Source organism: Enhydra lutris, unplaced genomic scaffold, assembly GCF_002288905.1.
Source record: "Enhydra lutris kenyoni isolate GAN:26980312 unplaced genomic scaffold, ASM228890v2 scaffoldscaffold7, whole genome shotgun sequence".
In the NCBI taxonomy this organism is placed as follows: Eukaryota; Metazoa; Chordata; class Mammalia; order Carnivora; family Mustelidae; genus Enhydra; species Enhydra lutris.
Genome location: NW_019154091.1, coordinates 7,799,721 through 7,812,559, shown reverse-complemented (window position 1 = coordinate 7,812,559; position 12,839 = coordinate 7,799,721). Strand labels below are relative to the sequence as shown.

Here is a 12,839-nt window from a genome sequence, read left to right as displayed (position 1 = left end):
TCTGGGTGTGAATTGTCTAGGACTAGTATTGTAGCTTCACAGTGTTGCGCATCCAGATTCCTTCCATGTTGCCACTCTGCTTTCCTTGGAGTGTTGCTAGCATTGACATTCAAGAGAATTTGTGTCTTGGATATACTGTTTGCACTGTCTTGGATTTCTTTGTTGTCACTCAACACCTGGACCGTCAACCACTTGCTGCATTCCAGCAGCTGCTGTAGTGATTGATTCCATGCTGGCCTGCTTGGTTCTACCACCTGAAGCTACCATCTAGAGTTTCCAGCTCCTTCCACCACTTTTGAAGTAGGAGGAAATGCTATATCACAAGGTATGAGATTTAGTATCCCTAGTAGCCACCTATGGGGCCAGGTGATCCAATCTGGAAGTACAGAGATGAGTCTTCACCAATGGGGTACAGAAGACAGGAGGAAAACAGCAGGGACATTTTCTCTCTACTTTTCCTTCTTATAGACTGTTCTAAGATATGAAACATAAAAAGTTATATAGCCTGTTCGGGAACTATCCCACATGGCTGAGCAACTGGCTATGTGTTTCTTTATGATTCATTGGCCAGCATTGTATTTCCTTTCCATCTGTCCTTGTCTCAGTCTTTTTGGGATGCTATAACAAAAATACCATAAATTGGATGTCTTAAACAGCAGTTCTTTATTTCTCATAGTTCTGGAGCCTGGAAGTCTATGATCAGATCACTGGCAGTTTCAGTGTCTGGTTAGAGTCCTTTCACCTCATAGGTGGTGGTCTTTTGCTGCATCCTCACATAGCAGATGGGTACAGGGAGCTCTGTGAGTTCTCTGTTATAAGGGCATTTATCCCATGCACGAGGGCTCCATTCTCAGGATCTCACCAATCACCAAAGTCCCCACCTCCAAATACCATCACATTAGATTTTAGGATTTACAGTGTGAACTTTTTTCACTGTGTGTGGGGGCAAAACATTCAGTCTACAGCATTATGCTCCTGCCTCCCCACCAAATTCATGTCCTTATTATATGCAAAATACATGCTTTCCTTCCCAATAGCCCCCCCAAATCTTAACTTGTTCCAGCATCAACTTTAAAGCCTACGTGTAAAATCTCATCTAAATATCATCTAAATCAGATATGAGTGAAACTCGAGGTAAGATTCATCCTGAGGCAAATTCCACTCTTGCTGGGAACCTGTGAAACCAAACATGTAATGTGCTTCCAAAATACAATGGGGGAAAGGCGTAGGATAGACATTTTCTTTCCAAAAGGAAGAAATAGGCAAGAAGATAGGAGCGACACGTCCTAGGTAAGTCCAGAAGCCTAATGGAACCATTAATATTAAACCTTAAAGCTGGGGAGTAATCTTTTTGGCTTGATGCTCTACCTTTCAAGCCTACTGGGATGGCAGTGTTGCCCCACAGCTCAGTGGTACAGCCCCACAATGGCTCTCCCAAGGTGACTCTCATCCTGGCCTGGTGTCTCTTCTGGACTAGGACCCTGAACCTGTGGTCCTTCCAGAAGTCCCATTCTTTGAAATCTATATGGAGGCATCTCTATGTCCAGGGCCTATGCATTCTGCACACTGGCAGAGTGGGTGTTGCATAGATATCACCAATGTTTGCTGCTTGCCCTTCTGGAAGGGAGGCGACTGAAGCCTGCTGGAGCTGCCCTTGGGTCTGTCGAGGAGTTGTGAGGTGATGGGGTACTGGGTACCATTCTGTCCCCTGACCTTTTCGCTCTGGGTCTGTGATAGTAGTGCCAGCCCTGCTGGTCTCCGAATTGTGTTAGAGGTCATTCCTTTCACGTCCTGAACACTAGCTCCTGGCTGTTGTTGAGATGGTGGGTTCATACTAATCTTATCAAATGGTTGCTTGGCCACACTCTTAGCGTTCTCTTCCAAACAGCATTTTCATTTTTTTATAATAGGAATAGGCTAAGAATTTTCCAAATCTTTAAGTTCTGTTTCCTTTTTGCTTGACAATTCCATCCTTAAGTCATTTCTCTCTTCTCACATTTTATTATAAGCAGTCAGGAGGAGCCAAGCTCCACCTTCAACACTTTGCTTAGAAATAGCTTCAGTTAAATATCCAATTTCATCATTCACAAGTTTTATCTTCCATAAAACAGCAGAATGCGAACGCAATTCATTCAAATTCTTTGCCACTTTATAACAAGATGGCCGTTCCTCTATTGTCCAATAACATGTTCCTCATTTCCATCTCAGGCCTCTTCAAAATGGCCTTTCACATCCATATTTCCATCAAAATTCTGTTGAAGATTACTTAGGTGTTCTCTAAGCAGACTGAGGCTCTCCTTTTTTTTTTTCCTGAGCTCTCACTAGAATTTCTCTTAACTGTCCTTTGACAGCAAGGTAGACTTTTTCTAGCAGGCAGCTCTAAAGTCTTCTAGCCTCTACCCATTAGAGATCCAAAGTCACTTCCTCAGTTTAAGGTATTTATATAGTAGTGACATGTCTTAGTGCCAGTATTTTTATTAGTCAGGGTTTTCCAAAGAAACAGGACCAGTAGGAGATTTTATATATATTTATTTATTTTCACTATAAGGAATTAACTCACATGATTATGGAGGCTGAGATATTCCATGATCTGGCATCTGAAAATGAGAGAACTAGGAAAACCAGTGGCATAGTTCAGTCCAAGTCCCACAGCCTGAGAACTAGAGTTGTCAGTGGTTTAAAATTCCAGCCCAAGACCAAAAGCCCAAAAACTGGGAAAGCTGGTATCCAAGGCAGGAGGAAATGGATGTCCCAGCTCCAGCAGAGAGAGCAAATTCACCCTTTCTTGTGTTTTTGTTTTATTTGGAACCTCCGTGGACTGATGGTTACCCACCCACATTGGTGAGTGGTCTTCTTTACTCAGTCTATCAAATCTTTTCCAGAAACACTCTCACAGACACACCAGAAATAATATTTTGGCTAGCTATCTGGGCATCCTTTAGCCCGGTCAAGTGGACACATAAAATTAATCATAACAGTCCCATTTCCCTATCTTCCCATTTGCCTCATTCTTGCCTCAGGGAACTGCATTACCCTATAAAGTACTGGCACTTAAGCTTTTGCCTCAAACTCTGTTTTCTAGGAAACCCAGGTTAACACAGAGAAGTGGGCTATAAAAAATTGGACCCTCAGGATGGGATTTTAGAGGTGAATTGCCCACTGTCTGAAAACAAGAGGGAACCAATTGCAGTGATAGGTGGTGTGGTAATAATCCTTGGCAAGCAGTGATTTCACCCATAGTTTAATTGTGATGAGATGCAGACAGAACAAGGTTTTGGGAGATTAAATAGCTGTTGTGTTTCATCAGTATGGGGGCAATATTAATTAAAGGGATTGCGATGTGGCTTCTTTTGTAGGCATTGAAAGTCTTGGAGAAAATTTACACACACACACACACACACACTCTCACTCTGTCTCTAGTCTTAGGGCAGTTATTTGACAACTTACGTCATGCTGAGAAAGTCAGAGTGCCTTTATTGCAGCTCAGGGCAACTGTAGGTAGACTTTGCTCAAAATCAGGCCAAGGATCTGATCGTATAGCAAAGATTCCAAGAAGAGAATGGGGCCCAGAGACTTGAGATACAGATATTTAGGCAGACAAACCTAAGAATTTGGAGCTCCTAGATGACTCTGAGCCTTCCAGGCTGGCAGAAATAGCTCCTAAGCATTTGCCACAGAAAAACAGTCTCTGCTTGCCTGGGGGAGACATACAATAATCTAATCTGAAGCAGGTGCCTTTCAAGATGATTCTTGTTTTCTTCACCGTATGCCCCAACGCCCTTCATTACCTCCTGGCTAAAAATCAAAGTCAGGTTTCAGCACAGCCTGAGCAGGAAAGTACAAGCTCTGCTCTGGGAAGAAACAGCCTAGATGCCAAAGGAATTGCAGGATCTGGCTCAAAGGTGTTAGCTGAACCTGGGGAATGTGCATAGGAGCGTATCTCGAGTATGTTAGACCAGGAGGACAGAATACAAAACTGAATAGGGTTGATTTCATTAATACGGGGCTACTTAGCCATACTTCAGGGTTCCCAGTAATTTAACAGGATGGCTTCTTGAAGCGTGGATCTGATAATGTTCTATATCGATTGAAGTAAAGATGGCAGAACTTCCTCGGTATGATATTGAAGAAAGGACCAGAAGGCTGAGAGACGTGGGAATGTTAGAATGAGTTTATTATGTATGTCCTGAGAGCCCACCGGCTGGTTGTGTCCCCTGGGAATGGTCAGGGAGTATTCGCTTCACTGAGAATGTAAAGAATGCAGTGATGACGGGAGCACCATGATCTTTGGAGAAGCTTGATAGTTTCTGTCTTCTGTAGGTCAAGGTTGATAGCGGAGGTTCTGCCATGAAGTTTAGTTTCATAATGTTACTGGGGATGATGCAAAGGCCAGGTGGTGGCAGCTAACAAAGGCCGCTGATGTAATTACCATAATAGACAGGCAGGCCAGAGGGACGACCAAGGTACCTTTACCTACAGGGCTGTCCAGTGTTGGCTAATGGATCATGGTTTTATAGGAGCAAGATGGATGAGGAGGCAACGAAATTGCTCTCAATATCTGTCACCAGAAAATTCAAGAAATAGTTAGCAAAAACTTGATATTAGTTGCTGCAATGAAAATTTGGGCCCTCATCTAATTTCCAGATCTCAATCCTTGAAGAGGAGATTTAGTACCTAGCAGAGCCCTAATCTGTGGCCTTATAGTTGTTATGGGTGGAAGGGCCAGGCAGAAGTATCTGTAACTGTCTACACCAAAGTCTTCAGTTAGAAGCAATACTGATCTCCAGAGGAATTGCAGATATTTGTTCAAGCCTCACAGGCCTGGAAGATGCAGGGATATTACCATCTAGAACTGTGTACCGTAGGTGAAGATTTTAGGTTTTGGAAACAGATATTCCCGTCTGTCCTGGATAATGTTGCTGATCTCTTTGTTATATATCTTGACTACACTTAATTCCATTGGTAGCTTGTCATAAGTAAACCTGTTTACTTTACCCAAGCACTATCTTTTTCTAAACCTGCTGTTGATACTTACTGACATAGTGTTCACACAGTAGGTTATGCATTACAAATACATTTTTCCAGTGTGTGGCTTTTCTACTTTTGCTGTGCTAACTTTCACTCTTCCAAAAATTTATCTTAATGTATTCAAATTCATTAGTATTTTCCTTTCTGTCTTTTACTTTTGTACCTTTTAGGAAAGGCTTCACTTCAAGACCATAAATACATTACATGTTAGAATAATAAATACATATTAGAATTTCTTCCACTATTTTTACAACTATTTATATACATTTCATATATATTACTTATATAATTATTATGTAAATTACATATTACTCTGTGACTCTCCTTTTCCTATATTGATCAGACTTCAGTTTCCTACGGAATCTGTCCCAGTGTCTTTTCATGGTTTTAGTTTAGTCGCTTCTGTCTCATGGTTCACGGTATATAATCATTGTGATGATTTGTGCAGCTGAGACCAGATGTCACCTTCTTTACTCCAGTCCATCTTTTCTTCTGCTATCATAGTTCCCCTTCCAAAATACATAAAATACAGAGTGGATTGTATTCTTTTCTATTTAGGAAATTTTGATTGTTCCCAAGCGAGTAATTATATTAGCAAACATTTATATAGTCCTTCTAGGCCCTATTTTATGGGTGTTACACATATTAATTCATTTAATTCTAAACAAAACAAAACTGAGTTAAATAGGATTATTGTTTCACTCCATCTTACAGATGAGGAAACCACAGCATAGTGAAGTCAAGTAACTTGGAAGAAATGGGAATTCAAACTATGCTTTCTGGCTCCAGAATTTGGGCTTTTAATCCTTATTGTTTTTAATTATACTCTTTTTCTAACTTAAGGCTTCCCACTGAATACAGAACTAAGTAAAAATTTCTTAGCACACCTTCCAACTATCCACTATATTTAATCACACTTCTCTTTTTGCCTTACCTTTTGCCCCCGGATCTATTGTAGTATTTGGTTCACCACACTAGGCAGATGATTTATTTGACTCGCTGTGTATGTTTATAACTTTGTACCTTAGTCAGGCTTTTTTTCTCAATCAGTGATATCCTTTTAAAGGTTCTCCATCTTAATTTTTTCCATTCATTCATTCCAACAAAGATTTGTTAAGCCCTACTTCTCTGTGCCAGGCTCCAGGCTCGGGTGCTGGGTTATCACAGTAAAAAGGCAAATCCCTATTGCAAGGGACTTTCTGTTAATGAGGAGCAGGGAAGCGTCCAGGTCTAAAATACCACCTTCTCCAGCGTCATCTCGTCTTTCTCCAGTTCTTGCTTCATCTTGGGACTCCTGCAGCATGTTTTAGATCTTCATCCCAGCACATTTCACAGCATACCTTTTTATCATGTTAGTTGTGTGTCATCTGCTTCTTCTAAGGAATGTGTGGTTTCACCTATGCATTTTATGACTTACTAAAGAAATTGTTGCATTGCACGAAATGAAAGGATGGAGAAGTTTTTTTACAAAAACGTTTATATTGGGTGGTGTGGTGAAAAGGAGATCTTTGTGCCTTTTTTTTTTTTTAAAGACCGTATATAGGTACATATTTGGGACAATCCAAATGATTAACAACTAAATTAGGAATAGAGAGAGTCCTAACCTTATTTATTCCTTCTGTAACAGCAATTTTAGATTATAAAGACTTTTGAATAAGCAGAAAGGATCCATGCAGCCTGCAGAGACATTAATTATAAGGAAACAGCAATTTACATTATTTATAAGGAAGCTATTTACATGATTTAGCCCTGCCAGACACAATAGTTGCAGAGTTCCATTCTTTCAGTGGCATTTGTTCAGTGGCAAGAATAAAGCGAAGTGACAAGAGAGTGGAAAAGATATTCTAATAGCTGCATCTCATTACAAGAAAGATAACACCTTGAAAATGTTAAAAAAATGTTTCAAATATGATTTAAACTGAACAAAATGGAAACTTCCATCTTAGCACGATGATGATTCAGAATACAGCAGCCATTTAAATATTCAGACAAGCCTTTAAAAACTACTGCAACTGAAGCATTGTCAACTTTGTATTTGCAAGGAGGAAAATGACTAAATGCAATGCTATGACTAAGATACATAATTCAAGCATCTGAATTTAATAAGTCACATTTTCTTTTACCAGTGACATTGAAATGTAAGTGCCTGCACCCTTAGTAAGATTGTTTATGAGAGCGGACAGACCGGGGTGGGGGGGAACCCCACTTCATCTGTTTTATTTTTTTTTCCTTCCTCCCCTCTGACCACTTTAATTTAATTTTATCCTGCAGTTTCTTTTTCATCAGTATAATAGGTAGTACTCAGAGGCAAATTACATCAGCTTTTGATCTAAAATAGACAAGTCTGTTATATGAGAACAAGGCGAAGATGAGAAGAGGAAGAATTTACCAAGCTGAATTTTTTTAAAAATAAAAGATCTATTAATACTTTTTGTGAATATCCCTAGAATGAATTACTTCTTTAGGCTGAAATTCTCCAAGTTCTTAACATTTTTACTGCTCATTTAGAGACAAGATAAAATCTTAATCAAAGAATGATTTGTGGGGCGCCTGGGTGGCTCAGTGGGTTAGGCTGCTGCCTTCGGCTCGGGTCATGATCTGGGGGTCCTGGGATCGAGCCCCGCATTGGGCTCTCTGCTCAGCGGGGAGCCTGCTTCCTCCTCTCTCTCTGCCTGCCTCTCTGCCTGCTTGTGATCTCTTTCTGTCGGATAAATAAATAAAATCTTTAAAAAAAAAAAAAAAAAAAAGAATGATTTGTATATCCTGAGTGGAGAATTGAACTCCTATAGTGAGGTGACAAGTCACCTCACTGCCTGCCAAAAGGTTCTGGGTCCTAATACCTGTCTTGAAGAGCAAAATCATCATCACTTTCCTTCAAAGAATATTAGAGTACAGTACACATGGCATATTAGGCCAGCCTCATAAATTAGCACAGGCCCACAGGGCCTGCAAGAAATTAGGTCAGACCTGAAAGAAATCAGGCTGTGGTCCAATAAGCTTCTTAATCTTAAGTGGGAAATTGGGCTCACAGGGTGTTAGGGCCATTATCTTTATTTATTCTTATGTGTGACAGAACCAGCAACACTTTTCAGTGTTAGAGACCTATTTTTCTAAGACATCAAATACTTCTGTTTTTTCTCTTAGATAATTTTTGGCATTGCATATTTTATAAAGTTAGAAACTTATACCTTAAGTAAGCAAATAAATAAACTTACTGTTGCCCATAATATGCAGGGAAAAAAGAACTTCCCTTGTCCCCAGATATTTTTCTTAAGGCCTATAGTTTCCCTATCGGAAGCAAGTTTCCTAAAATCTCTGTTTAAAATGCAAATGTATTTTGAGAGTTAACACTTCAGGCCACCAGTATGCATTAATGTCTGGCAGTTAATGTTGAATGAAATGCTTATTAATTTAGAATATAGTGATAATTAGAATAAGGATGAAATACCAGTGAAGAACTATAATGTAACCCTAATTGTTAGGCACAGCCATCATTTCCATAGTTACAGACCTCAAGGTACAAATAGAGGGAAGAGAATGGATCATTTGCATGTATTTAATTCTTTTCTATTTTATCATATTTATTTATTTGAGAGAGAGAGAGCGTGGGAGAGTACAAGCCCCAGGAGCTGCAGAGGGAGAGGGAGAGGCAGGCTCCCCGCTGAGCTGGTAGCCCCATGTGGGGCTCCATCCTAGGACCCTGAGATGATGACCAGAGCCCAAGGCAGAGGCTTAACTGACTGATCCACCCAGGCGCCCCCTGCGCTCCCCCCGCCCCCCCCACCCAGTGTACTTGATTCTTAAACTGGTTGTCAGATTTTCCTAATTTTGATTTGGTAAGCTTTTTTTTTTTTTTTTTTTTTTTTTTGGGAAACTTACTCATTTTGAGCACAGGCTTTGGAGTCAGAAGGCTGGGATCTGGTCCCTGATACTACAGTTTATTCTGACCTTGGTCAGTAAAGTTTGGTTTCTTAAACTGTGAAATGGAGATTCTCATAATACCCTAGGTGGTAAAGGTGTTATGATTAAATGAGATTGTTTCAAATGCTTAGAACAATGCCTGACACATACACATATTAATGATCATTATTATCATTAAGTAGCCGAAATGGAAAACGAATATAGTCTGAATTTGTAATCGTAAGTTTTTGCTTTTGCTATTTGCCGGCTTTCTGTACAAAACCTCTCTCTTCTCTCATACAGCAGTGCGGGTGAAGAGAGGGCAAACAAGCCCCCAGAGCGTGGTTTCTTTCCGGACCGGGTTCTTTCCCCTTTTGCCCTCTAGGGGCCGCTGTGTTTTCCCGAAAGCGCGCTGGAAGCCTGGTTGCCCCGAGACGGTCGCCAGGCAACCGCGTGTCCGTACACTTAAAGCCGGTCCGGGTCTCTTCAATATGGCGGCGCTAGACAGCTCCTCGACCTCTCCCGTCACCCTGTCTCCCACATCCTTGTCCCCAACGGGGCCGCCGCCGACCCCGCCCCCCACCTCGAACGCACTCTCGAAGTCGCCCCTGGAGTCGAAGGACAGCTCCCCGAGCCCAGTGCCGCGCTCCGCCTGCCTCGAGAACTCCTTGCCCCTTGCTGTGTTTTATGGGCCACTGGACGCTAAAAACCCGCTCCTGGCCTCCTGCGAGAGGGAAATCCGGGAATTACTAGGCTTTATGAAGAGAAAGAAGGCGTTAGCGATCACGGAGGAACAGAAGCATGAATTCCACCGGCTTTGGTAAGCAGAGGCAGGGCGCTGGGGAGGGCGCCGGCCAGAGACGGGCAACTCTTGGGGCCTGAGGAGATGCCCTCGAGGATGCCCACGGTGATGCCAGAGCTGGGTCAGAGTTGCGGACCTGGAGATAAAAACAGAGTTTTAGAAGTGGAGACTCATCGTTCTTAAGATCCTCAATTCCCGGTAAATGGTACACCTTGGCTTCCTGCTCGGGTCAAAAGAAAAACACAGAAGTGTTTCATAACTCACCATTCCTTCTGAGTGTTCCCCAGTCGCGACGCTACCCCATACCAATAAATTTTTGACTCACTGAGGGGTTTCACAAGTTTCCATATTGTGGGTAGAATTTTGTATATGAGGAAAAAGAGATAACTTTAAGGTAGCTTAGGTTCTTGAAAAAGTTAGTTCTTGATGCCGTGAACATGAGCACTTTAATTCCGTTTTATACTTTAATTCCTTTTTATATTGTTGTTAGGGTCACTTTTTTTTTTTTTTTTTTTACTGATTTTGTACTCATTTTGCATATATGTTTGCCTTCTTGGGAGTTGTATCCCTATGTTACTACAGAGCGACAAACTACCTGTTTTCAAGGTTCTTTCCTGATGATGTTACCATCTTTCTTTCGCAGTCAAAATACCTCGCAGAACAAACAGTTAAAAATATAGACAAATGTCAAAGAATACCAGCATAGTGAATAATTTCAACTTTTATTTCTCATTCATGCGTTTAATATGATGAAATAGTTTTAACTTACATTTGTTACTCATTAATGCATTTAACTATTTATTGAACACCTACTATATATCAGGTACCATTCTAGGAACTAGGAAAATACGAAATTAATGAAAGAACAATTTGTACCTTCATGGAGCATATGTTTTTGGTTGCTGCAGACAGCTACTAAACAAGTAGAGAAATCATTTTACAGGGAAAGAAATGCTAGGGAGAATATTAGAGCAGAGTGTGGGGTTGGAAGATATGGTATGGTGTTGAAATTTAAAATGGGGGGGCTGGGAGCGTGGTTAGGTTAAGTCGGGAAAAGTGGCCTTTGAGAAAGATGAGAAGGAGCTATAGTAGCAACTGATGAAGATTTCTTTTTTTTTTTTCTTATGATTTTATTTATTTATTTGACAGACAGAGATCACAAGTAGGCAGAGAAGCAGGCAGAGAGAGAGGGGGAAGCAGGCTCCCTGATAAGCAGAGAGCCAGATGCAGGGCTCCATCCCAGGACCCTGGGGTCATGACCTGAGCCGAAAGCAGAGGCTTAACCCACTGAACCACCCAGGTGCCCCTGATGAAGATTTCTGTAGGAAGAACCGGCCACAAGGGAAAATGGCAAGTGTGAGGCTCCCGGGATAGGATTGAGACTGTAGGAAGAATGGGTTTCTGGTAGGAAAGAGGCAGATCAAGAGTTTAGTTTTCCTTTTTTAAAACATATTTTTTATTTTTAAGTAATCTCTACACCCAATGTGGGGCTCAAACCCAGAATCCCAAGGTCAAGAGTCGCATGCTCTACTCACTGAGCCAGCCAGGCATCCCTAGAGTTTAGTTTTAGATATGTTAAGATTGAAATGTAATTCAACACCCAAGCAGAACTATTACTGTTCTGGTAGTTGGTCATTTTGATCTGGAGGTCAAAGGAGATAAACATTTGCAACTTGTCAGCATATTATTGATATTTAAATCATGACACTTGATGGAATTGCTAAGGGAATGTGTGTAGATGGAGAAAAGGAGAGGCCAAGGACTGAACTCCCGGGTGTGCCAACATTGACAAGAGATAAGAAAGTGACATTGACTAAGAAGGAGTGGCCAGGGAGGTAGGAGGAAAATGGTAAGTGTGTGGTGTGCTGGCAGTCAGGTAGAGAATTAGGTAGAGAAACCGTTTCAAATTAGGAAGGAATGATCGATTAACAGTGGCAAATCCTGCTGATGGGCCAAGTAGAATGAGAACCAAGAACTGACCAAGGAAAGTGCATTACTAAGCTATGTGTATTTATATTTAAAACACTTCTGCGCTTGTGCCTTAGATAGCATTTTATCTTCCCGTTTCCACCACCAGCCTTGTAGTTCAAACCACCAGATTGTGCTTTCCCCACAGCCTCTGGATTCTCAAATCTATCCTTCACTTTACAGTCAGGGTAACCTTTATAAATCAACCACCCACTCTCCTATCTCAAGACTTTCTATCGCTTCCCATCGCTGTTAGAATAAATTTAAGACTCCTTCTGTCCTCCAGGGTCTGAGCATCTGGCCCTGGCTGCCTCTTCCATCTCAGCCCATCTCTCACTTCTCTCTCAGGACTTTCCAGGCAGACAGATACTATTTTTTTCATCCCAGGGCCTTTGCTGCTGCCTCAGTCTGAAATGTTCTATCCTCAGCTTTTCAAATATCTGGCTCCTTCATTTCTTTCAGGTCTTAGCTCAGTTCTTACCTCTGTAGAGAGGCCTTTCCTATTTAATGCAGGTTCAACCACCCATTTATATTTTTTATTTATTTGTTTTCTTGCATATTATCCAATTCCCCTATTAGAATGGAAGCTCTCTGCTGACTTTGGATAATGCGCCTCTTTTTCATTTTTCTATCTTTAGCAACTAGCTTGGTGGTTGGGATAGAGAGAACTAACTAACTTCTTTCTCTCATGGTTTTTATTTCTGTATTTGAGAGAGAGAAAGAGACAGCATGAGCAGGGGGTAGGAGGCAGAGAGAGTTGGAGAAGCAGACTCCCCACAGGAAGCCTAACCTGGGGCTGGATCATGACCTGAGCCGAAGGCAACAGCTCCCCTAGAGTAAACTTTCAGTGAGTATTTGGTATTGAAAGAATTCAAGGATTATTATCCTTGTGTTTTCAATAATTGTTTATGTTATATATGGGCCAGTTGGTTAGTAGAGTATCTGTTTCATCTTTAAAGAGACTGTAAGAGAATCACAAACCTTAATGATTGACATGGACCTTAGCAATCTAACCTCTCACAAAATTTAGATTTTTTTTTATTTGCACAACAACTTTTATTGAATGCCTACTATGTGCCCAGCATTGCATTAGCCATAGGTTATATGGTCGTGAAAAATATATAGGGAATCTGTGCTCATG

General features: G+C 41.2%; 1 protein-coding gene across 1 annotated transcript in view; it reads left to right on the top strand.

Annotated features, from left to right (window-relative positions):
* Positions 1–9,412: 9,412 nt before the first annotated feature.
* Positions 9,413–12,839, top strand: part of LOC111142202 (cilia and flagella associated protein 54) — a 313,573-nt gene continuing 310,146 nt past the window's right edge. Inside the window, exon 1 of the mRNA XM_022495227.1 lies at positions 9,413–9,748. Within this exon, the coding sequence (XP_022350935.1) occupies positions 9,420–9,748 (329 nt within the window). The 5' untranslated portion in view covers positions 9,413–9,419. The remainder of the gene's footprint in view (positions 9,749–12,839) is intronic.